Here is a 25,948-nt window from a genome sequence, read left to right on the forward strand (position 1 = left end):
ACCAAAATTCCAACCTCCCCCAGGCTGCCATCACTAGTTAACATTCATGAATAGCCTTTAAGACACGGTACTGTTATATTCTCCACAATATGATCATTTGAAGGAAAACAGTTTTCGTTAATTTATGATTTTGTATTGGAGTAGAGCCTATTAACCATGTTGTGGTAGTTTCAAGTGGACGGTGAAGGGACTCAGCCGTGCATATACATGTATCCATTCTCCCCCCAAAACCTCCTCACATAGCATTGAGCAGAGTTCCATGTGCTGCACAACAGGTCCTTGCGGAAAACAACATTTAAGAAAATATATATTGATTGATTGATTGATTTGGCTGCATCAGCCTTACTTGTGGCCCTGGAGCTCAGCAGTTGTGGCACACAGGTTTAGTTGCCCCAAGGCATATGGGAACTTAGTTTCCTGACCAGGGATCAAACCTGTGTCCTCTGCAGGGCAAGGCAGAATCTTAACCACTGGACCACTGGGGAAATCCCCCCGAACAACAGTTTTTAAAGCTCTCCCTTTTATCCAGTGGCCAGGCATCCGAGGTATTCTGCTAAATGTTTGAAATATGTCACCCCTCCCCCGAAGCATCATCACACGAGGAGACAGAGGGTCAGAGAGGTTCCCAACATCACGCAGCTGAGTCAGCGCAGAGCCAAGAGGAGAACTCAGACCCCTGTGCTTTTCCACACGCCAGATTTTGGATAAACACACTCATTAAACGTGTTCTGTAGCATTTCAGACTCTGAGCTGTGTAGCATACAAGGCTTTATGATGAGAGGGAAAAAATAAGAAACTCTGGAGATATGATTGGATAGAAAAATGAAGAGGGACCACACTTCCCCATGGCTCTCAAGTGGTTGCCTCCTCCCAGAGACGCTCTCTGCTCCCTGTCCATCCCCAACTTAGCATTTCAAAGCAGATGCCACTTTGGCAGAGCTCTCGTGGTGCAAATTTTCCCAAGTCAGATTTATGTCTTTGGGGTTTTTGCTTATTTATTCATTTCATGCACCATTTCGCCCGGGCAGTCAGAATACCGAAACGCCTATTAAAGTGATCCCTCTGCGCCCAGGTCCCTGTAAAAAGGAGCCATTATTGCTCCCCGTGCTAAGGAATGTTCCAGGAACACAGGTTCACACGTGTGTGTGCACCAGCCGGGCCGGTGCCCTCCCAGTTCTCGAGGAAGGTGCAAGAAGGGCCTGCCTGCGGAGGGAGGTGGGGGAGCAAAGCCACTTCACGTGGTTTTTGACCTGGGACAGCTGAGCAGAGGAGCACAGGGCTCCTGGAGGCAGGACCAGAATGGAAAATTGTCATCCCTGAAGCCAGCCTTACCTAGACTTGCTCAAGAGACATGGGTTTGATCCCTGGGTCAGGAAGATCCCCTGGAGGAGGGCATGGCAACCCACTCCAGTATTCTTACCTGGAGAATCCCATGGACAGGGCAGCCTGGCTGGCTACAGTCCATGGGGTCACAAAGAGTCCCACGCAACTGAGCACAGCAGCAGCTACCTAGACTCAGGAAAAGGGGTGTGCCTCAAAGCAAGAAGCCCAAACTGCTCACCTGCACGCTTCATTTATACCAAAAGTGACACTTTTGCCCCCAAACCATCCTCCCTGTGGAACCCAGGCTTGCTCAGCGCTCTGCCCTCCTGGCAGGGTGGTCTTGGCATGGGGTCCTGCGCCCGGCCCCTGCCTGCCGTGGGCCCTTCTGACCCAGAGGAGCCCTGCTGACAGGCCCGCCGTGGCCTTGGGCCTGACGGTGAGCACATGTGCTTTTTAACGCCCTCTTGGCTGCAGACGCGGCTGCGTGTGGCTCCAGGGGGAGCTGAGGGGAAGGGGAGGGTGTCCAGTTGGGAAAGCTGAGGTGTGCCCTTTTCCTTGGCACTCGGCGTGGTTTCCTGCAGCGACTTGGCGTGTGTGGAAGCTGGGACAGAGAAGCCTGGTTGGGTGTGACGGAGGGGCAGTGCCGCTTGCCCAGCTCGGCAAGTGGCGTTCAGCCACCTCTGCCCACACTTAGCAGTGAGTTAACCCCCAGCTCCCCTATGGCTCAGCCAGTGAAGAGTTCACCTGCAATGTAGGAGACACAGGAGCTGGGAAGACCCCCTGGAGGAGGAAGTGGCAACCCACTCCAGTATTCTTGCCGGAAAACAGGGGCAGAGGAGCCTGGTGGGCTGCAGTCCCGGAGGTCACAGGGTCAGACACGACTGAAGCGACTTAGCACAAGAGCACACATCCCCTCCTGCCTTCCCTCAGCCAGTACAGATGCTCTGAGAGGCTTCCCCTTGCCTTCATCTTTCTTAGGTCAGCCGGTCCCCAGAGGAAGTCCCCAGTGCTCTCAGGGGGGCCAAGAGGCAGGCTGGAGTCACGGGCAAGGGCGGTTCCTTGGACCGTTCTCAGACTGAGCTGGGAGGAATACCTTTGAGGAAAGGGGATCACTCTGGCTGCTTGTGGGTTAAGGAAGGCAGGGTCCTCTGCACCTGGTGAAAAAGCCAGTCCCTTACCTGGGTGTGTGCCTCTTCCGTGTCTGACGCCAGACACCTGCGTGTTTACGCCAGGACGATGGAGCAACAAACCTGGCAACCCCAGGCACCTCTCAAGCTAGGAGACTGCGGAACACTGCCCAGCCAGAGCTTGCCGAACTCTGGCACTGTGTCCGTCCCCTGTCCCCGCCCAGCCTCGGTGAACAGGAGGGGGTGGGGAGTGGCCCGCTGCGCCTGCCTGGTGCCACGGGGAGGTGCTCCCTGCTGCGCCCACAGAATGGGAACAGGTTTCCCACCGCCTTGGGGATCCGCATCCCAACTCGTTGCTAAGAGACGAGCCTCAGCATCACTGCTGCCCCGGGTGGGGGTTGCGGGGGGGGCGCTCAACCCCTTCCACTGAGTTCTCCTTGAAGCTGTCCTCCCTCTGCTCCGCCTGCTCCTACCCTAATTAAAGCCACCCTCTCTTATGTTACGCCACTCTCTAAAATAGCCTTCTCATCATGCCACGAGCATACTGAAAATTACTCAGTGGGCTTCCCGCTTTCAGCGGGATCTGACCTGAAATCCTTGTGCTGGCTTATCAGGGTGTTGCCACAGGGAGGCTATTACAGTGGGTTGTGTCTAGACGGGCAGGGGAGGACGCCAAGGCCACGAGGGACCACGGAGGCAGACACAGCATTGCAGGAGGGGACTTCCACTCCTGGGACTGGGGGGACAAGGGGAAGAGGACCTTGGGGGCCCGGGGCTGTGAGGAGGGCTGCTGCTGCACTGCTGAGCTGGGTACTGGAACAGCAGCGGCTGAAGGGGTCGAAGGGGCAAGGCTGGGTTGTGATGACCCGGTCAACCTGGCTGGGCCTTGTGTAGCACCGCCTTGTGGAGGAGTCAGGCAACAGGGAGCTGGGTGAATGGGGACACAGGGTTTGCACCAGAGCAGAGCAAAGCAGTTCGAAGCTGAACCACATTTGCCTCATCGCCAGCTTTCACTCAGGGCTTCTGTGTCTGGCTCCAAACTCCCAGGGCACTCTCACCATCCGGCATTTCGCCTTCCGGCCCGTGCCAGCTGTTTTGGAGCCCCTCGGATTTCTGTACCTCTGCCCCACATAACCTGGCGAATCCCACTGCCCTTCCAGACCCCGTGGAACAGCTGATTCTCGGTACTATCTGTCCCCTCCATCCCCCAATCTCTGTACACGTGAACCTTCTCCCCGGCACCCCAGTGGTTTTTGTAGCCGACTTCACCTGAGCTTGTTCCAGGAATGGCAGGAAGCACCTTGCCTGCACGCAGTGGACTGAGTCCAGAACCTTCAGCTAGTGTACGAACCCAGGCAGTTCCCCTGCAGACCACAGATCTGGGCAGACCCAACGTGATGGGGGGCCTCACCTTCTAAGACGCCTTACTCCTTTAAGAAGTGGCAGGGTTTTTTTCTCTTTCCGGGCTCAACCCACCCCTCCTACACCACCAATGAAACCTGATCTAACCCCTTTGCACGAGGGTAATTTATTGGTCTGTTGGGCTTTTCTTGGTGGCAAATTGCATTGTCTCTATTCCCGGGTTCAGGCGCAGGAGCGGCTCTGCATTCCTAAGACTCCTTTCTCAGGGCCGGGCCTTCGCACCCCTCGGCACTTGGAGAAGTGAGTTTTATTGGGCTTCTTTGTTATGCAAACAAGCCGGTAATAATCAGGCTATTATTCTGAAAGATTGGGCTTGATTAACAGTTCAAAGGAGGTCTCCGAAAGCAGCTAATGCCGTGGTGGTGCATAAATATCTCCATCCTGCCTGGGTCTGTACAGCTGCTGCTCCCAGATCCCGGCACCCCGTCCCCCGCCCCCTGCCCTTCTGTTCCAAGAGGCTCTGGGTTGCTATTTAAAGGAAAAGAATTAAGTCAGGCAAGCCGTGTTGCTGTGATTTCTCGCTGCTGTGTCTCAGACCTCGAGGAAGGTAGTCTGGAGCCCGTGCGTGCATGCTCAGTTGCTTCAGCCGAGTTCGACTTTGTGACCCCATGGACTGTAGCCCTCCAGGCTCCTCTGTCCATGGGATTCTCCACGCAGGAATACTGGAGTGGGTTGCCATGCCCTCCTCCAGGGAATCTTCCCGACCCAGGGATTAAACCTGCGGCTCCTGCATTGCAGGCAGATTTTTTTTTTAACCACCAGGCTAGATCCCACCTCCCCACAAAGTGAAAGGTTACAGAGGCGGGGTGCCAGGGGAGGGGCACAGGTGCTTTGAGTGATGAGTGCGGGAGTCAGAGGATTCTCAGGGGATCTGTGGGCACGAGGTGGCACCCAGCTCGGCCGTGGATGGTTGACATAGTTCTGTGAGGCCCAAAGAAGGCGGCCCAGGAAAGCCGAGGGGCCATCTCCAGTATCAGCAGGGTTACTGTTGAGCCTTTTCCCTGTGAGCCCCCACCCATCTCCCTCAAGCCGGCAGACCTGGGGTCCACAGCTGGAGCTGCCAAGAGCAGGAGGGGCTGGCCCAGCCCAGCAGTGGAGTGCCGCCGGGCAGGGGGCTTTCCTGCCGCTGGGGCTGGCTGGAGGTGCAAACTGTTGACCTGTGGCCGCTCTCAGGCCGGGTTTTAAAATTCCATGCTGTACATTGGGAAGCTGACCTGGAGTTTGCCCACCAAGCAATCCATAATTACAGTGATCTCAATGAAGCCAGTTGCACAGAGAAACAGAAGCCCTGGGCCTCACTGCACAAATTGGGAGCGAATGGATCCCCAGGGCCCCCAAGTCCTGCTGTGGCGAGGGGACCCTCTCCAGGGCTGAGCGTGGGCTCTTGTCTAATACTTACAGATGAATTGTCCAAGGAGACACACGTGTTGATAAAGCAAGAGACTTTATTGGGAAAGGTGGAGAGCAGGAGGGTGAGGGAACCCAGAACTGCTCTGCCACGTGGCTGGCAGTCCCAGGTTTTCCCGGGATGGGGTTAGTTTCCTGGCTGTCTCTGGCCCCTCATTCTGACTCAGAGTCCTTCCTGGTGGTGCATGCATCCAGAAGGATGGATTCCAACAAGGATTCTGGGAGGCTGGTAGGACATACGGACTGGTGTCTCCTGTCTCCTTTTGACCTTTCCCGAATTCTTCCAGTTGGTGGTAGCTTCTTAGCTCCTTGTTCCTTACCAGGACCTCCTGTTGTTAAGATAACTCATGCAGGTGGCTACTGTCTTCCCTGGCCAGGGTGGGCAGTTTCGTTTAGTCAGTTGGTTCCCATAACAGCCCCAGCCTGCACCCCACCTTTTGAGCCAAGTGTCCGGCATCGTGGGGCACCGGAGGGAATTCAGGGGTTTCCTAGTGGTGACCTGGGCTGGCCAGTGTCTTTGCAGCCTCTGGAGTCTCCTCTATTTGTTTCTTAGGAGCTAATTCCCGAAGTCCTAAGTCCCAAGAGGATTGAGTCAAAAACAAAACAGGTGTCCTAGGCTTCCGAGAAGTGTAAAGTCTGTGCACGGTCTTAGCCTTTTCCTGGGTGCTGAGATGGAGCTCCAGGTACCCAGGGTCAGCACGGGCTTCCTGAGAGCCGCCCCCGCCCTAGGACAGACAGGGCAGCATCTGAGTTGGAAACAGGAGCTCAGGAGAACTGAGGCCCTGGCTCTGCACTCTTCCGCTGCCGCCTGGCCGCCTAGCGAGGTCTGCAGGAGTCAGCCCTGAGCAGAGAAGGCCTCGGTCAGAAAAGCTCGCCTCCTCCTCCCACTCACAGTAAGGTATTTCAGACTCTCAGACTTGCCTTCCTTCTTTCCTTGAACACTCACATCAGAAAAGGCTAAGGTTTACTGCATGGAATTCAGGTGATTCTGGCTTTTTTTAAAAAGACATGGCACATAAAAATCAGCTGCTTTGGGCTCTGGCAGGTGACGCCCCAGTGCAGAGCTTTTCCTTTTGATGCTGGGCCAGATTACATCCAGTCTCTGACCTGGGAGGTGGCGGTGGGGGGAGCTTCCACCTGTGATTTACAGAAGTGGACACAGGGCGGCAGGATGGCCCCACAGGGCTCAGGGCCCCCTCGGCTCCCCACCCGTGGGGACTGTCCAGCTCTGGCATCCCTAACGCCCTTCCCTGGGAACCCCCAGGAAATGATGGCAGCCAGGCTGGGAAGAGCTGCACGACCTCCTGGAGAGAGGGCAGAAGGGAACGGGTTCCCCCGCCTCTGGCCCCAGCTCTCGTTACTCTCAGTGGCCTGTCGCAAGCCTCTCCCCTGATCGGTAACATGTCCGTTACCATGAGAGCTCCTGGGCTTCCTCTTAGATGCCCAGGAAGCTGTGCAAGGCCGGAGGAGACCCAGGACATCAGGGATGTCCCAGACCCAGGGATGTGTGGCCACAGGCATCACGGTCCTGGCTCGATCCAGGTGAGGCTGGGCCTTTGGGCATGATGGACCCAGGAAGAGCTGCCCAGACTCTGATCTGAGTCAGGGTGGAAGAGCAGGTTCCAGGGCCAGCCAGGGCCCTGAACTGAGCAGGAGGCAGCAGAGTGGAGGCTGTGGGCGGTCCCTGGTTCCCGGGGAGGAAGCGGGGGAGGTGCTGGCTTCCCTCCAGCCCTGCCACGTGACCTTTAGCTTCTGACCCCACAGGGGTTGTATGTGTCCCCCTCTGAGACTGTTGGCAGGGACTCTGATCTAGGGAGTGCCCGCTGGTCCCAGGCACCGCCCGTCCACCTCCTCAGTCTCCAGCAGGCTCTGAGGCTGGTGCTGCCCCCACTTCACAGATGCGGAAACTGAGGCCAAGCCACTCCCCACAAGTGCTAGGAGGGGACAGAGCGGGACCTCGGTCCAGTCCCCCGCCCAGCACCGAGGGCGACCAGCGTCTCCTTCAGACTTCTCCACTTTTGGCCCAGTCCCAGGTGACAGCATCGCAAACGTTCTCCAGACGGTTGAGAGCTTGGAGCTCAGCCCCACCACCACCACCCTGCCCAGATGGAGGTGGAGAGCGGGGCCCTGGCCCCTGGGCACAGGGAGGGCGGGAGAGCACCCTCTGCTGCCACTTGGGGGGCGGGCGGGGCTGCCATCCCCCCCGTCCCTCCCCGTGGCAGGGGGGCCAGGGGCACAAGAGAAGGCGCCTGGATGAGCAGATGAGAGCTGCCCGCCGCGGCCACTCTGTGTTGGCAACTGGGCTCCCTGCTGGGCTTGCTCCTCACTGCCCCCCAGCCCAGACCACGTGCCCAGCGCACATCCCAGACCTGTGCGTGTGGCGGTGGAAGGGGTGGGGAGTAACGGCCCCTTTGAGGCTGTGACTGTTGACAAGAAAAGAACCCACTCAGGCCACAGAGGGCCTGGCGGAAATGGCAGATTTCAGGCCTACCAGGCCGGAGGGGTCAGAGCCCACCTGTTGGGCACAGGGACATCTGAGGAGCGCCCTCTGAGCAGATCCCCGAGCATCTGAGGGACTCCCTTTGGCAGGGCGCTTTAAGGGGGATTTCAGTCATGGGTTTCAGACACACCACAGAGCTCTGAGACACGGCTCTGAGCCTGGTTTTCAAAGCTGTGGAGATAGCAGGACAGGCCCCCACTACTGCATGTTTGTGGGGAATGGAGCCACACATGACAAGGTGAGGAGTGCCCCCAACATGTCCCGCACCATCTGAGTGCAGGCTGGCCCTGACCTAGGCACCCTCCTGACCCCAGCCTTCAAGTCCCTGCCCGCCGCTGGCTGCACCCTGAGAAACAGACCCCGGGAACCAGAGTGTGGATGCAATGCCACAGAGAGTATGTGGGCCTCCTGGTGGGTGGGGGCCTCTCAGCACCTCAGGCGCAGTCACCCTGAAGCCCATCAGGGGGGAGTGTGCCCGAGAACCACCCAGCGGCCGCTGTGGGGGATCAGGAAGCACCAAGGTTGTCTGAAGCCTTGGAGCTGCTGAGGGCCCAGGCCCTCAGGACCCTTCAGGCCCTTCAGGTCTGCGACTGTGCGCGCTCAGTCGGGTCCGACTCTGTGCAACCCCGTGGACTGTAGCCCCCCAGGCTCCTCTGTCCATGGAACTCTCCAGGCAAGAGCACTGGAGTGGGTTGCCATGCCCTCCTCCGGGGGATGTTCCCAACCCAGGGATCGAACCCACGTCTCTTGCGTCTGCTGCATTGGGAGGAGGGTTCTTTACCTGAAGGGCCGAATTCAATTCCTGCTTCTTCCTCACAGTGGAACCTCAGGCAAGAAAGCCAGCCTCCCTGAGCCTGGCTCTTTCCCCTAGGAGATGGGGTGCTGTAGTGCCTGCCCACGGGGCTGCCCGGGGCCCTGAATGACGTGGGATCTGTGGGGCCCAGGCCACTGAGCCTGGGACACAGTCCATTGACTGGGACTTCCGTCTCTGCCGCCCCAGCTGGGCTCTGGAGGAGAGCTGAGGCCAACGCAGGCCTGCGTGTGCTGCAGCGGTCTAGCTGTAAAGGGACAGGCACTGTCTTTCGTGTTCTTTGGGCATGGTAAGGGCCAGAGGGGGTCCCGGGACTGGTGGGCTGCAGACAGAGCCACAGCAGCCACCACGCAGCTCGAGGCTCAGTCCTTCCAGAATGGTTTCCTCCGAGATGTCTATTCCGGAATTCTGAGAAGGCAGCAGGGCAGGGCGGCTCACCTGCTTCAGAATCACTGAGACTACCGGAGTGGACATCGCGCAGACCAGAGGTGGAGGGTTGGGGGTTGCATCGGCCAGTTCCTCTGACCTGTGTTCCTCCACATGGCTTGTTCTGCACGATGCCCTCCACACCCAGCCCTCCGCCTCGAGGTCCTCCTTTACCGTCTCCCACGCAGGCCACGGTAGCGTCTGCAGCCCACAGGGATGCTGGGCCCTTGGGCCTCTTCCACAGGTTGGAGAATCATGAAGATGGCAGGCCCAGAGAATCTTCTCCCCACCTTGTGTTTTAATTGATGACCGTGCTGGGTCTTCCTCGTTTGCACGGGCTTTCTGTAGTCGCGGAGAGCGGGGGCTGCTCTCTTGTTGGCGGCACACGGGCTTCTCACTGCACTGGCTGCTCTTGTTGCAGAACACAGGGCTAGAGCGTGCAGGCTCAGCAGATGAGGCCCACGGACTTAGCTGCATGTGGAATCTTCCTGGACCAGGGATCAAACCCGTGTCCCTGCGCTGGCAGGAGGATTCTTACCCACCGCACCACCAGGGACGTCCCGTCTAGGCGCCTTTTAAAGGAGCCCTGGGCCAGGAACGTGCCTTTTCGGGAGGGCGGCCACACGGGGGGTCTCCCTGGCTGGGCAGCTGTTCACGGCCCTCACCACCTATTGTTTACCAGGTCCGCTGCTTTTGGTTGGCACGCTTCTTCAACTTAAAATGGGAAATCTGTAGCTCTCCTGTCAAATCTATTTTATTTTCCCCAATACATATTTAAGTAAGTAAATACATAACTTCTCAAAGTTAAAAGAAGACTGCTTACTCAGATACCACCTGAAATGGCCTTGTTTACCAGCAGTGTGACAAACACAGGTCACGTTAGAGGAAAAGCCTGGACTTCAGGACGAGCATCTTGTTTCCCAGCTGTGTGACTTAGGCAGGCCACATCTGCTCCAGCCTGCAGGGGTGAGCGACCGCCTCAAGATAGGTTGTCCAGGTGTCCAGGTACGGGGCCGGGCGGCGGCCTGCACAGTGCTTTTGGAAGCCTGCCCCAGTGGACTTCTGTCCCTGCTTTTAATCCCCGCTTGATTGTATAGGTAAAAAGCCAGTTGTTCAGTCGCTCAGTCGTGTCCAGCTCTTTGTGACCCCATAGACTGCAGCACGCCAGGCTTCCCTGACCTTCACTCTCTCCTGGAGTTTGTTCAAACTCATGTCCGTCGAGTCGGTGATGCCATCCAACTATCTCATTCTCTGTTGCCCCCTTCTCTTCCTGACCTCAATCTTTCCTAGGATCGGGGTCTTTTCCAATGAGTCGGCTCTTCACATCAGGTAGCCAGTATCAGAAAGTAAATAGACTTTTCCAAGGTTAAGAGTCAGATTAGCAGCCCAGGCAGGGGTGGCTGGAGCCAGAGCCCCCCTTCTCCTCTGCTGACTGGGCTGAGACACCAAACGCTGGGCCTCCTAGCTGGTCTGCTGGCCCCTTTGCCCCTGGAAGTCAGTGTAGAAGCTTCCCTCCTGCTGCCACGTGCCACGAGCTCTACAGAAGAACCCAGGAGGCTGGTGGGAAAGGGCAGCGTCCCTGTGTGGGGGGGTGCAAGATTCAGGGGTGTTAAAGTCACAGTCCTCAGGCATGAGATAGGCGGTGGTAAAGCCTCCGCCTGCCAATGTCGGAGACATGGGTTCAATCCCTGGGTGGGGAAGATCCCCTGGAGGAGGAAACGATGACCCACCCAGTCTTCTTGCTGGAAAATTCCATGGACGGAGGGGCCTGGCGGGCTACCATCCATGGAGTTGCAAAGAGTCAGGTACAGCTTAGTGATAACAATAAAATTATCACTAAGGTCTCAAAGCTTGTGAGTGACCTTGGCGGGGAAAAGCATGAACTGGGCCACATCCAAGGTTATCACTTTTAGTTGCTTCCCAGATTGCGGTCCAGAGCAGGATAATGGTGTGTAGAGCTACAGTACTGAGAGGGAAGCTGCCCTTAGTCTGCAGAGGAAGCCAGGGAACCGGGGCCAGTAGAATAATCACAGTGGCCAACATTCACTGAGCTTCCGCTCTGTGCCCCATGCAGGGGTAAGTCCTTTTAGCACTTTGAGCAACCTCATAGGGTAGATACTATTATCACCCCACATTCTAGATAGATATAATCAGGCAGGCAGCCTTCCCAAGTGGCTCGGTGGGGAAGATCTCCTGGAGAAGAGAATGGCTACCCACTCCAGTGTTCTTGCTGAGGGAATTCCATGGACAGAGGAGCCTGGTGGGCTGTATAGTTCTTGGGGTCGCAAAGAGTGGGACAGGGCTGAGCGCCCACTGAGGCACAGAGAAGTGACTCATGCAAGGTTACACAGCGGCAGAGATCGGAACACATACTGAGTAGTGGGGCTTCATTCCCTGCCAGGTTGCTGTTGGTGTGAATGTGTCAAAGGCACAAGGGTGGGCAGAAAGCTTGAGGGGCTGGGCTGGAGTAGGGAAAGTAGGGGCATGCTCCCCCAACCCTTTAAACCTGCGGAGGGCTGGGCACCCAGGGTCATTAAGGACGGTAGGAAGGGCCGATCTTGCACTGGACCACCTACCACCTGCGGGACCTGGGCAGAGGCCGCCGTCCTCCCTTGCACGTGCCCGCCGCCCTGGCCTGTTGCAGGGGTTCCGGAGGCCTGGGCTCACCATTTCCAACCTGAAGGCGCCCCCTCTTCCCGTCCCTGCAGCCTCCTCCTCCTGCAAGATCCTCAAGTGCAACTCTGAGTTCTGGAGCGCCACGGCGGGCAGCCACGCACCGGCCGCGGACGACGCCCCCGAGTTCTGCGCCGCGCTGCGCACCTACGCCCTGTGCACGCGGCGCACCGCGCGCACCTGCCGGGGGGACCTGGCCTACCACTCGGCGGTCCATGGCATCGAGGACCTCATGAGCCAGCACAACTGCTCCAAGGATGGCCCCACGTCACAGCCACACCTGCGCACGCTGCCGCCACCCGGGGACAGCCAGGAGCGCTCGGACAGCCCGGAGATCTGCCACTACGAGAAGAGCTTCCACAACCGCGCGGCCGCCCCCAACTACACGCACTGCGGCCTCTTTGGGGACCCGCACCTCCGGACTTTCACAGACCGTTTCCAGACCTGCAAGGTGCAGGGCGCCTGGCCGCTCATCGACAATAATTACCTGAACGTGCAGGTCACCAACACTCCGGTGCTGCCCGGCTCGGCGGCCACTGCCACCAGCAAGGTATGGGGGGGTCTGGGGGGCGGGGGTAGGGGGCAGTGGCGCGGTGTCACAGCACCAGGCCCTAGGGTCAGGAGGGCCCAGACTTTCCCCCACCAGACCCAGACACCTCCTGCACCCAACATTTTCTTATTGTCAGTCAATGAGCTAATTATTTCGGAATTTTCTGGTAGTTCAGCTGGTGAAGAATCTGCCTGCAATGCAGGAGACCCGAGTTTGATTCCTGGGTGATTCCCTGGAGAAGGGATAGGCTACCCACTCCAGTATTCTTGGCCTTCCCTGGTGGCTCACATAGTAAAGAATCTGTGTGCAATGCGGGAGACCTGCCCTTCGATCCCTGGGTTGGGAAGATCCCCTGGAGGAGGGCATGGCAACCCACTCCAGTATTCTTGCTTGGAAAATCACATGGACAGAGGAGCCTGGTGGGTTACAGTCCATGGGGTCGAAAAGAGTCAGAAACGATTTAGTGGCTAAACAACAAAACACCCTGGAACCGCCTTTGCCCTTTGCCTAGAGTGGGATGTTTATTTAACTGCCAGCCACCCATCCACTAGGGGGTCTTTGAAATCAGCACTCTAGGGTCACAAGCTAGCACATAGGCAGAGATTTGTTGGGGGTCGGGGGTGGGCAGGCAGAGTAGAACAAGATAGCAAAACCTAGCCTGCCTTAAAGGCAATTTGTGAATGCTTGGTAAGTGGGAGAGTAAACATTTAGGAAACTTACTTTCTGTTGTTCGTGTGTGTGCACATTGGCTATAGATGTAAGACGGATTTTTTTCCTGGGGTTAATAGTCGGGAAAGTTTAGAAACACTCCCAGAGCATTCAGTTTCAAACTTTAGGAGTATTCTTCTCTTGCCTCAAACTGTATTTTGGTAGAAGTCCAGTGTCAAATCCTGATAAAGAGGAGCCTCTATGCAGGTATGTTTCTGCCATTGTTATCACTGCACTTTCTGTCCAGTAGGGGTCAAACCCCACCCCAGACAAGTGGGCCTGACCGCCTCCTGGAGGGGACAGCCCTCCCCAGGGATTCCCATTGCGGCTGCACGTTTACAAACTAAGCAGATTTTAGATGATAGTGGTTCTGGAGCCCCCAAGCCAGATATCTGGGTGGGGATCAGATGTGTTCTTTGTTTAAAGCTCCCAGTGATTCTGGGGCATGACGGGCATTAAAGATGCTGGCTGGAGGACGGGGCTGCAGCATGCTGCCGGGGCACCGGGAAGAGGGAACAAGTGAGGACAGGGCATCAGCCCACTGGGCACCCCAGGGGCCACCCAGGCAGCCTCCCCAGCCCACTGGGCACCCCAGGGGCCACCCAGGGCCTCCATTTGACACATCCAGAACTGAGGCTTCAAGAGGGAAAGCCGCCTCCCCACCCAAGTGCATTTGGCTGGAAACCGTGCTGGGATTTCACCCGGGCCAGGGGACTCCAGAGCCTGGCAGGTTCTCCCTGTCAGGAGAGGCGGTTCCCACCTGGAAGCCCCCGAGGCCACCAAGAGCCCGTCGTCTTCTGATCAGGGAGGCTTCAGTGTCCGGGTGGCAGGACTCGAGTGCTGCTCTCAGAGCCCCACCCAGAGGCAGCCCCGATGTGGCCGGAGCCCAGGCAATGGGACATTCCAGTCCCCTCCAGACTCTCCCCCCACCGTTTGCAGGGAGGGTCTCCCATGACCTCACACTCATACTTAGCCAGAGGACATGGTCTCAAGGCCAGGAGGCCTAGGGTGATCAGAGCCCAGGCGACAGGGACGCCTCTGCCTCCCCAGGGCCTGGCCCTCCGAGTCCCCGGGGTTTCCGATCTGGCAGTGGGTCTGTTTTGCCAAGAAGAGCACGTTGCAGGGCAGTGTGTGGAGTAGCGCCAGGCTGACCCACAAGGGTGTTTCTGTTCCTTCTCATCCCTCCACACCCCGGAGTAGGACACCAAGGTGACCTGGCCGCCAGGAAAATTCCTGCCACCTCCCTCTGCTCCGGTGGCCCCTGCCTGCCCACAGGGATCTCTCCGGGGACCGGCTGCTAGGTAGAAAACAAGCAGACCATGGCCCCGTGGATGCTCTTACAGGCCTCTGGCCCCGGGCCATGAACCCTGGTGGGCGGCCTCACCTCTTCGCCACGCCCAGCCCTCTGCAGACCAAGGCAGGGCCCGGAGGCAAGGTCCCGGCTGCGCTCTCTGCGGCCCCTTCCCCTACCCGCCTTTCTCCCAGGAGCCAAGATAAATGAGTGTCAGGAGCCTGAGGCTGTGGCTTCTAAATCCAGCAGCAAACATGCCGTGGAGGGGGACCCCGCCTCCTCGCCCCCTCTTGGCAGGGAGCAGAGGGAGGCTCCCGAGGGTGTGAGAGGGCTCTGGGTCTCGGGGGACCTGACCCAGGATGGTGAGGGGATCAGGGGTGATAACAGACCTGGGCGGGGTTGTGCTCAGAGACCAGCAAGGCAGGACTGCTGGTGCCTTAGACTGGGGCGGGGGAAGAAGTAGAGAAAGCTTTTAGATCACGTATCAGGGAGTCCTGCAGGCCAGGGCGAGGTGCCTAGCCGCAGAACGCCTCCATGCTACCCTGGGCTCTCTGTGGACGCTCGGTGGGACCCTTAGCTCAGGGGCGGTTCATGCCTTCATTCATTCGCTCTTGCGTTCCATTCACTCATTCATTCGTCTGGTCCATACGCTTCAGATGCTCGCTCTGTGGCCAGCTTACTGCTGGGCACCGTGGTCGGCAGAGCTGCCTAAGCAAACTCGGGAGCGCCTCCCTTCCTCTTGCGGCGTGGAGCCTCCAGACGGGCTTGGCACTCTGCTGCAGAGACCCCTAATCAAGGCGGCCCCTTTCTGCTGTGACCCAGGGCCACCTCAGTCTTCCCGGTGGGAGAAGCGCTTGAGCAGCACCCTCTCTGATCTCCCTGGCAGCCAGAAGGCGTTGCAGGCTCTGCTGGAGGCTCCCAGTCTATGGCCAAGCCCGTCCCAGGCCGCAGGGCGGAGACCGGGCCGTGTGTGCCCAGGCAAGAGACACCAGGGGCTGCTTTCCAGCGCTCTCGGCCTGCCTCGGCCTGTTCTCCTGTGGGCCTTCAGTCCTCAGGTGTGTTTGTTCCTCCTCCGATTCAGAAAACATCGGCCAGACGGCTCTTCTGTGCCAGCCTCTGTGCTCGGCGACGCCTCCTGCCCAGCAGCCCCTGGGTTAATGCTGGACGGCCGAGATCACCCCCCGGGGTGCTCGTGACAGCGGCTGGGGCAGCGGCATGCTGAGGGTCTCGGGGTCGAGGGGTCAGGTGGCTCCACTCGGAGCCCTGGGGAAGGCCTCCTGTTCGTCCTGGCCCTGAGCTTACCCTCGAAGCAGGCGGAGTACGGGCTTTTATCCCCAAGGTAGTGGAGCCCCAGCTTCGAGATCCCCAATTCCCAGGTGGCGCTAGTGGTAAGGAATCCGCCTGCCCAAGCAGGAGTCAGGAGACGTGGTTTCGATCCCTGGGTCAGGAAGATCCCCTGGAGGAGGGCATGGCAACCCACTCCAGTGTTCTTGCCTGGAGAATTCCCATGGACAGAGGAGCCTGGAAGGCCACAGCCCGTGGGGTCGCGCGGAGTCAGACACGACTAAAGCGCCTTCGCACGCACGCACTCCCCAGCCACGGTGCCTCAGCCAGGAGCGTGGTATCCTTGCTGCCCAGCCCTGCTCGGCCCGCCCCCGCCCGGTTCTCGTGGAGAGTCCGGATCTGGAGTTTTCCAGCCGCGGCTGACAGGTCAGCTTCCTGTTCCCTTGGGGCTGCCTCCCGTTCCTGCCCACCCCCTGCGCTGCATTTCTCTCCTGCCGTGCTGGGGGCACCCCATTTTGAGCCTCAGGGAGGAGAGGAACTCGGTTCTCCGTGCCCCCGCCCCATGCAGGTTCCCCGGAGCACCCGCATTCCCAGCATCTTTCACCCGCTTGGCCCGTGACATCACCCCCCGCCCCCGCAGTGTGGGTCCGTGAGGAGCGGGGTCATGGACTGCCTCCTCCCGCGTGTGGACACAGCCCCCAGCCCCAGGTCTGGCCCCACAGGTCGTTTGATGACACGGGGCTCCGCCCGCCGCCCGGTGGTGGGGGCGCGCGGGCCCCCGGGGAGGGGGGCGGGCGCTGCGGGAGCGGCAGCCGCGCCCGTGGCCGCGTTGGCAGCCGGCCGCCCCGCTTTCGACAGGCCCCCTTCGTGCTGTTACTTGTGGTTGAGTCCCAGGCCCCGGTGCCAAGAGGAGGCGAGCAGCCTGTCAGCCTTCCAGCAGACTGTCTCCGCGAGCGACGGTGGGGAGAGTGAAACCAGCCTTTCCTGTTCCAGGGAGGCCGATGGCAGCGGGAAGGCTGGCCTGCTCCCCGCCCGCGGCCTCCGTGTGTCTGTGTGGCCCTGCGCACCGCACCGGCCATGGACCCCCGGGCCCCGCGGCCCCCCCCCCAGGGCAGGACCACCCACTGCCCGGACCACCCTGGCTGCCCCCCCCCCCCGCACCGCCCCCCGCAGGCAGGCGGCCTCCGCATGGGGTGAAAGCCTTGGCTGGAGGTGAGGCAGCCAGAGGTGGGTCCCCGTGCAGGCCTGGGTGGTGGGGGAGTGGCCGCTCCGTGGGCTTCCGCGAGGCGCAGGGCCCGGGCGGAGTGGTGGGGCTGCAGCCCCCGCTGGACACCCCTCAGTGAACCAGAGGGCCGCCTCCCCAAACCAGCTATGACCTCCCGCGGGGAGATGGGGAGACGGAACCCCGGGGCCCAGGGAGCTAGGCACGCGGGCCCCCCGACGTCGCCCTCTGTGGCTCGGACAGAGCCTCCAGCCTCAGCTTCGGAGCACCAGCCCCTGCTTGCGTCCGGTGAGGACCACACGGGGCGCCCCCTTCCCGCACCCCTCCTCATCCGCCGGGTCCGCATCCCCAGCGCCTCCGCCCCCAAACGTCTAGGGCTCATGAAAAGGCTTGCCTTCCTTTTAGAGCCCGAAAGAGAAAACCAGCGTGAGCCAGCCTGGACTATATTAGTTTTTACACCCATGCAGTCACAAGAGGTGGCTTTTTAGTGTTTCTTTTTTATATATTTATTTATTGGTTTGGTTGCACCGGATCTTTGTCTTTGCACATGGGATATTCGATCTTTGTTGCCGCATGGGGGATCTCATTCCCTGACCAGGGATTGAATCTGGGCCCCCCTGCATTGGGAGCGTGGAGCGATAGCCCTTGGACCACCAGGGAAGTCCCTAATTTTTACCATTTCTGATGGAGGCAGGGACGCAGGAAGGCCTAGGGGCCTGGAGTTCCCCCAAAGCCATGCTGTGGTCGGCCTCTCCCAGACATCCCCCCTCATCCTCACATTTCTCAGGAACAGGGTGAGAAGGGCCGGGGTCTTGTCTGTGTTCCCCCCGAGGGCCCTCATCCGCCGCTGGTTACCCCTGGGCTTTACACTACGTGTGGGGACCTGCAAAACAGTGGCAAAACGCAGCCGGGGACGCCTCCGCAGGCTCTCGCTCTTTCTGTCTTGTTGGTTTGCTCAGCCCAGAACCTTCTGTAGCTGGTGGTTTGCCCCCTCCAGTCCTTGGGGCTCTCAGCCCCTGCTCCCAAGGCCCCCAGCCAGGACCAGCTAGCTCCCCCTCGGGCTCCGGGCTGTGCCCCTGGCCACCCTAGAACTGCGGGCCCACCACACACCTGCGGCCCTGGCTGCCCCTCCCCGACCCTCACTGCCCCCACGCCGCCACTCTGGGTTTTCTCCTTGGTGCCCGGCAGGTCTGGGCCCTTGCTCCGTCGCACGCCCACCCTTAGGCCAGATGCTTCTCTCGTGCATTGCTCCGTTGCCCTGGGCCGGGAGAAGGGTGCAGACCACCTTCATGGCCTTCAGCCACCACACCGCCCCCAGGGCCCAGGCAGAGAATTCCACTGAGGCCAACCTCACCCGGCGTCAGCAGCGCCCTGCCCTTTGCCGAAGCCCCTTCAGCCTGCAGACATCACAAGGAGGCGGGGTGCCCAAGCTGGTGAGGCTCTTCTCCAGGCCTAGTGGGGGTGACAGGGCAATGCCTGAGAACGGGGGCCGGGGGCCCTGCAGAGGTCGGGGGTGGGCTTTTAGCCAGGGACCCACAAGGCCTGGGCACCGTCTTGCCCCCATCACCCCTCCTCCCTGCCTGGCTTCAGGCTGCAAGTCCAGGTTCCAGCTGCCCTTGGTCAAGGCACCCAGAGCCACCGGTGGTAAAACAACAGGCCCCTGGCAACAGGAACGGGCATGGGGGGCTTCCAGCTTCACTCACGTCTCCGCCCCCCTCCGTCTTCCTGGTTGCATCAGGAAGGAAAGCACAGCCACGCGTCTCACCCTTGATCACTCCGTGGGCAGCTGGTCTCTTGTCCTTCTTCCAGGCCGCCCACCCTATGATTGTTTTGGCTAGAAATGTCCAGCGGATGCAAACCAAGAGACCAGTCCCAACTCTGCCTCCTGCTGTCTGTGTGACCTTGGGCCAGTCGCTTTACTGTCTGAACGAAAATGTCCTCATCTGTAAATCGGGGGTATTGTTCCCTCCCCTGCAGTACCATACGGGTGCGTTAGTAATAAATGCGGCCAGTGAGCCTGTGTCTGTGTTCTTAGGAGGAGAGTTCCTGATGGAGCTTCTTGGCCTTCTGCTTCTCCTAGCAGCTCAGCGCAGCCCCTGCCCCAGCTGCAGGCTCAGCAGAAATGGGCCTCCCTGCTCCGGTGGCCGGAGCTGCCCTTTCCACCGGGAGCCCCCGTCTCCCTTCTGCTGACCAGCACCGCCCTCCCCCACCGCTTCCTCCTGCTCACCAAGGCCAGGCTGGGAGACCCCCTCGGGCCAGCCCCGCTGCCGTGGCTGCTGTGGCCTCTGCCTCTGTGGACTCTGCCTGGTGGTTCTTTCTGTGAACAGCAGTCTCTTCTGTGCTGTCTGGTTCAGCCTGGGGCTTACCGTCCTTTGGTTGGGGACTGTATCAGTTTCCTATCGCTGCTGTAACAACTACCACAGACTAAGTGATTCGGACAGAAATTGAGCCCCTTATACTCCTGAAGGTGAAAAGTCTGAAACGAGTCTTTGATGGGGACTTCTCTGGTGTCCCAGTGGATAAGACTCTGTGCTCGTAATACAGGGGGCACAGGTTTGATCCCTGATCAGGGAACTAGATCCCACATGCCAGAACTGAGAGCTGGCTCCGCTTAAATAAATAAATAAAATAGCCTAAATTTTGAAAAAAAAAAAAAAAAAACAACCCTCAATGTGTTGGCCGGGCCAGTCCTTCAGGGAGTGTCCATTCATTGCTTTTTCCAGGCCTCTGCTGGTTGCCGGCGTCCGTCAACTTGTGGCCACGTCCCTCTAGTCTCTGCCTCTGTAGAAACACCGCCTTCTCTTCTGGGGTCAGATTTCCTGCCTCTGTCTTACGAGGACACGTGTGATTACGCTTAGGGTCCATCAGGATCGTTTCTCCATCTCAGTGTCCTTAACCTACTCCCACCTGTAAATCCCATTTGCCATTGTTGTTGTGGTCCGGTCGCCAGCTCTTTGCAACCCATGGGCTGCAGCCCGCCAGGCCTCCCTGTCCCTCGCCGTCTCCTGGAGTCTGCCCAAGTTCTTGTCTGTTGTGTCGATGATGCCATCCAACCATCTCATCCCCTGTTGCCCCTTCTCTTCTGCCTTCAGTCTTTCCCAGCATCAGGGTGTTTTCCAGTGTGTTGGCTGTTCCCATCATGTAGCCAAAGTATCGTTTAACAGGTTCCAGGTTTTAGGGCGTGATATCTTAGAGGGTATTATTCAACCTACCACAGTGGATAAAGACCTTTTATTTTTAATTAGCCCTGCTTGTCCTTTTATGATTCCCCTCTGCATATAGTAAATGAGCTGCTTTTCTACTTAGAAAAGTATTTTCTAAAGTTCCCTTTATAAATAATAAAAAAAGAAAATTAAGCAAATTGTCTTAAAGAAAAATATTGAATGCACAATAGCGCAGGTCTCACCAAACAGGGACTAAAACAGGGAAGGGACAGTGTGGAGCGTCCTGGCGCCTCTGGCCTTCCGTCTGCTCGGTGCAGAGAGTCGTGAGGAGTCCAGGGCTGGGCCTCATGCCCCTGCAGTCACCAGCACCATCTCACCCCTCTGTTTCTGTACCCTCTGGCCCACAGCTCACCATCATCTTCAAGAACTTCCAGGAGTGCGTGGACCAGAAGGTGTACCAGGCTGAGATGGACGAGCTGCCGGCCGCCTTTGCGGACGGCTCCAAGAATGGCGGGGACAAGCACGGGGCCAACAGCCTGAAGATCACCGAGAAGGTGTCAGGCCAGCACGTGGAGATCCAGGCCAAGTACATCGGTACCACCATCGTGGTGCGCCAGGTGGGCCGCTACCTGACGTTCGCCGTGCGCATGCCCGAGGAGGTGGTCAACGCCGTGGAGGACCGCGACAGCCAGGGCCTCTACCTCTGCCTGCGGGGCTGCCCCCTCAACCAGCAGATCGACTTCCAGGCCTTCCGAGCCGGCACGGCCGAGGGCCCTGGTGCCCCGCAGCCACCGGCCGCCAGCCCCGCGCCCCCAGCCCCAGACACCTTCCCCTACGAGACGGCCGTGGCCAAGTGCAAAGAGAAGCTGCCCGTGGAGGACCTGTACTACCAGGCCTGCGTCTTCGACCTGCTCACCACGGGGGACGTGAACTTCACACTGGCCGCCTACTACGCCCTGGAGGACGTCAAGATGCTTCACTCCAACAAGGACAAGCTGCACCTGTACGCGAGGACTCGGGAGCCACCAGGCCGGGCGGGGACCGCCCCTGGGCCACCCCTGGCCCCCTGGCCCCTCCTCGGCACCCTCCTGCTCCTGGCCTTGCTCCCCGCGCTCCCGGGGGCCGCCTAGGACGGACCGCGGGGTGGCCCCTCACTGCACGGGGTCTGGTGGCTTCCTGCTGGCCCTGTGGTCCCCACAGGGCTCACCAGCAGGGAACAGTTACCTCCCCACCGCCTTGGGCTGCCTACTGGCGAGGGCTGGGGGCATGGGATGTCCCCTCTCCGCCCCCCCCCCGGGGGACCCGCGACCGGGGTGGTGGTGACGGGTGCTGTGACGTGTGTGACCTCCAGCTGTGCAGAGAACAAGCTGCCCACCCTGGCCCTCGTCTCCGCGTGCCCCAGCGTGTGAATGTGCAGATCAGAGCCCCAGCCCCTACGAAGCCCCCACCCCCACCCCCACGCCAGAGACCTTGGGCGGGGCAGCATGTCAAGCTGCTTCCGCCCCTGCGATGCACTGAGAGAGGCCCGGCTGACTGCTGCACACGCGCCCCCGGGGCCGCCTGCGCCCACCGCACGCACACACTACACACTCGCACACACGGAGCCGGGGGCGGGGGTGGGCCCAGGCTGGATCCCTGAGCAGGGCATCCCTTCCTGCTGGGCCTTTAGGACACGCGCAGGGCGCTGCTTGGCGTCTGTAGAAAGCTGAGGGAACCCTTTGGCCAAAACGTTGCACCCTTCCCGTGTCTTACCGCGCGTGGCCTCCCCGTGAGCCCAGGAGAGGCCAACAGGCGCCCCCCAGCTGGGCACGGGTTCGGGCCCCGCATGTTGGCATGCGCTCTGAGCAATGACTTGCTCTGGCCCCTTACCCCACCACCCGTCCTTCCGTCCCCCATCCCGTCTACCGTCCTTAGGAAGTCGAACCTTTGTTTCTAAATTGTCTACACGGAGAACTACCGCCTTGATGTCTGGTCCTCCCCAGCCGGTGGTAAGATCCGGTGGGCAGGGAAGCTGGGGCCGCAGGCTGTGGACAGGGGACCCAGCAGAGAGGGCTAGCTGGCCTGCCCTCATCCTCTGCTTCCTCCTCGCTTGCCTCCACCCCCAGAGCCCCGCTCCCCACCCTGCCCACCCACACGTCTGCCTTCCGGGGAGAGGAGCGGGAAGACGTCCCAGCCCTTAGCATCCTTGGCAGGGTCCCCTCTGGCTCGGACTTCCTCTTAAGCCCCGCTCCACACGGAGACTTCCCCACTGTAGGTCAGCCAGGTTGTCCATCCGAGGAGCCCCAGACCAGTCCCGCCTCCGCTGCTGTTTCAGAGGCCGCCGCGGGCTGGGCTCCGCCCCCAAAGGCGTGGCCATGCCCCTGAGGGCCCCCCTTCCGCAAGCCCCGCAGCCCCCATCACTGTCCCCCCGCCGGCCGCCCTCTGCTGACCCCGGGGACCTCTCATACACTGGCCCAGGAGGCTGCGGACTGGTCCCCGCCTCCCCCTCCAAGAGGTCCCCTCGGAGCCCTGCCAAGCCGCGGGCTGGGCGGGCGGGCGGCGGGAGTGTGGCCCCGGCCCCTCCCTGCTGGTTTTTAGATGGTCCCTATGTTGGAAGTAAGGAGTGAAGCACTTTATTTTGGTTGTGTTTGATCACGTTCTGCTTGGAAGTGGGGGCCCCTCACTGTGTCCAGCGTCTGCGACCTGTGTGGAGTGTCACCGCTTGTACATACTGTAAATTATTTATTAATGGCTAAATGCAAGTAAAGTTTGGGGGTTTTTTTTGTTTTGTTATTTTCTTTTGGACTGTGTGTCAGAGTTTGTTTTCTGAACGGACGTTGGTCCTTCGGGGATGGTGGGTGTCGGTGGTGGGTGTCCCCTTACAGGGGGCCGTCCCCCCTGTGTATATACCTGGGGGGGGGCAGCATGTGAGTGTGTGTGAGAGAGCTGAGTGTTGTGAATGCCTGCAGAAGGGGAGGCAATTAAACAACCAAAGCCCCCTACTTCTCTGAAATTACTTTCCTTGCTATGAGCTGTCTTTGGGGCTTGAGGGGTCCAGGTTCCCTTGCAAAGCTGGCATCATCCCCAAAACAGATGACCGCGTGCTACAGAGTCTGACATGACTGAAGCAGCCAAGCACAGCACAGGGACTTCCCTGGTGGGCCAGACTTCACCTTCCAGTGCGGGGAGTGCGGGTTTGATCCCTGGTTGGGAGCCAAAATCCCCCAAAACATAAAATATCATAAAAAACATACAGTGTCACCAAAAAACATAAAAGCAATATTGTAGCAAAATCAACAAAGATTTTTTAAATGATCCCTATCAGAAAAAAAAATGATTAAAAAACACATAGTATCATCCCACTTTAAAGCTATCCAGTGATTCAGGCGTGTATATGGACGTGTAAAATGCACGCCCATTTTACAGACTCCAAAAGAGGCTCAGGGAGACTGGCCCACGGTTCCTCAGCAAAGGCAGGGCCAACATGTACACCGAGGTGTGTTTTGCCCCCCAGATCCCTGCCAGTCCGTTATACCAAAGGCCAGGTGGCAGACGAGCTGCACTGTGACGCCAGGCCACGTCCGAGCCTTTCCACGGTGCCAGCTCCGTGACTTTGGACCCGTCACTAACCTCTCTGAGCCTCCATCAACTCCCTTGTAAAGTAGGGGGTGCCCATCCCCTAGGGTTGTTCGAAGATTCAGCAAGTACATTCCTGTGAAGCACCAAGGGCAGGGCCTGGCACAGCGCGCACCCGGTGTTGGTGCCACTGCTGTCCTGCGGCCAGGGGGGCCGAGTGAGATGGTGGGGGAGGGGAGGGGAGCGCGCCGCAGAGCCCTGGAAGTGCGGAGCGCCGGCAACCTAGACTGCGCATGCGCACCACCCCAGCGCCGAAGTAGAAGGGGAGCTCTTTCTAAGCCTCGAGCTTATTTAAGCAGGCCCGCAGAGAGAACCAGGGGCCTCCCAGGTGGCGCTAATGGTAGAAAACCCTCCTACCAAAGCAGCAGACTTACGAGAAGTGGGTCCCACAGGGTCCGTGGGGTCACAAAGAGGCGGACACGACTGAAGCGACTTGGCACACACATTACTGGGCGGTGGGGGGTGCTTCCCCAGTGGCTCAGCGGTAAAGAAATCACCTGCAGTGCAGGAGCCACAGGAGATGTGGGTTCAAGCCCTGGGTTGAGAAGATCCCCTGGAGGAGGGCACGGCCCTCCGGTATTCCTGCCTGGAGAATCCCATGGACAGAGGAACCTGGCCGGCTGCAGTCCATGGGGCCACAAAGAGTCGGACAAGACTAAAACGATTTAGCACACGCACACCAGAGAGAACCAGGAGTCTGGGCTTTGGGAGGAAGAACCAGCTTAGAAGGGACACGAAAAAGCTGGGACATCCCACACATGCCTTACCCAGTTACCCGGTCGCCCGAATTGATAGGCTGCTCACCGTCACTAGAACCTGGGATGGAATGAACACTAATGGTGGCGGGGAGAGTACCACCAAGAGCTGTTGGCAGCCAGCCAGCGCAGAAGGACAGATTATTAAGAAGCTGGGGCACACAGGAGAGAGGAAAAAAAAGGAAAAAATCAGGAAAAAAAATCAGGCCATGAGATGAAAAGGCTACGGCGGTCGCCAGATAAGAGGCTTGGTTTGGAAAGTGTTCAGGACCTTAAACTCTACCAGCTGGAATTCTTTCCAAGTACCGTGCCACTTGCTGCCCTCCTGAACACGGAAATTTGCACTTCATCGTGGATATGGAACACGAAGTCATGAGTTAAATGATTCCCAGGAAGCAGCTTCCTCTGGCTCCGCAGGCTGGGTTTGGAGCAGAGACGCTCCAAGGCCCTGAGCCTGGAGGTAAATGCATTAGCAGACAGAACTTGGGCCCTCTCCTTGCCCCATCCCCACTCACCAGGAACTTGGACATCTTGGCAAGGCAGAATTCTTAAGGATGGAAGACAGGGGAGAAAGGGCCATTAAACACAAAGGAGCATGGGTCGTTCGTAATGAAGGGGGCAGATTCTGGGAGGAAAACAGTGGAGCCAGGCCGGAGGGGTCTCGTCAGAGTCAGGCCAGCGTGCAGGGTGGGGGCAGACTGGCACAGAGCGGGGGTGGCCTTGGTCCCGGGCGGCCGGCCGGCTTGGCATCTAGACTGGCTCTGCCCGTCGCTGACTGTGTGGTCTCCCTTGCATTTTTTGAACCTTGGATTCCTTATTTGTAAAATGGAATTATGAGTACCTACCTCCCAAGGCCATTACAGAAATCCGATGAGCTAACATTCATAAATCACCTCGCACACGGGTCCTGGCGCTCTGGCAGAAAAGAGAGGCCGCCAGACACGACCCTCATCCTGTCTTTGCCATTGCGCGTGTCCCTTGGCTGATTGGGTTCCACGATCATGGGTGCTGGGGGTGCGACAGAGGCCAGACACTCCATCTTCTGTTCTTGGTGAGACGGGCCCCTGACCAGGCAGTTGGTGACCAGTAGCCATGCTGTGCTGGGCTTCCCTTATGACTCTAACAGTGAAGAATCTGCTTGAAATGCAAGAGACCAGGGTTCCATCACTGGGTCAGGAAGATCCCCTGGAGAAGGGACCGGCTGCCCACTCTAATATTCTTGCCTGGAGAATTCCGTGGACAGAAGAGCCTGGCGGGCTACAGTCCATGGGGCCTCAGAGCTCACTGAGTAACTAACACTTTTGTTTTTTTCTGTTTTTCAGCCATGTCTCACTATATGTTCATCCATCATTTATGTCTGACTCTTCACGACTCCATGTACTATAGCCCCCCAGGCTATTTTTAAAAAATGGTCTCAGAAGGATGGGCTTAATTAAGAAACTGTACCGGCCAGCAGGTGTGCAAGACATGATGTGTGGGGGCAGGCGTGTCCCCCAGCGTCACTCCAGCCTCACCCAGAGTCGCGCTGGGAACCCGCATGGATTTTTCTGCATTTCAACTCACTTCTGTCCCCTTTGTCCCTCCCTCCCGCAGGAATCAGAGCCCTCCCCAGGCCACCCCCTGTAGCCAAAGCAAAAGAATCTGGCCAAGCAGATCTGCCTGGGGAAGAA

At 58.9% G+C, this 25,948-nt stretch overlaps 1 protein-coding gene across 2 annotated transcripts in view; it reads left to right on the forward strand.

The window, feature by feature from the left end:
* Positions 1 to 22,685, forward strand: part of RGMA (repulsive guidance molecule BMP co-receptor a) — a 49,009-nt gene extending 26,324 nt beyond the window's left edge. For both annotated transcript variants that reach the window (XM_015101876.3, XM_027957037.3), the window contains exons 3-4: positions 11,725 to 12,239; positions 20,316 to 22,685. In XM_015101876.3, coding sequence (XP_014957362.2) covers positions 11,725 to 12,239; positions 20,316 to 21,038 — 1,238 coding nt within the window. In that variant the 3' untranslated portion in view covers positions 21,039 to 22,685. The remainder of the gene's footprint in view (positions 1 to 11,724; positions 12,240 to 20,315) is intronic.
* Positions 22,686 to 25,948: the final 3,263 nt, after the last annotated feature.

Source organism: Ovis aries, chromosome 18, assembly GCF_016772045.2.
Source record: "Ovis aries strain OAR_USU_Benz2616 breed Rambouillet chromosome 18, ARS-UI_Ramb_v3.0, whole genome shotgun sequence".
In the NCBI taxonomy this organism is placed as follows: Eukaryota; Metazoa; Chordata; class Mammalia; order Artiodactyla; family Bovidae; genus Ovis; species Ovis aries.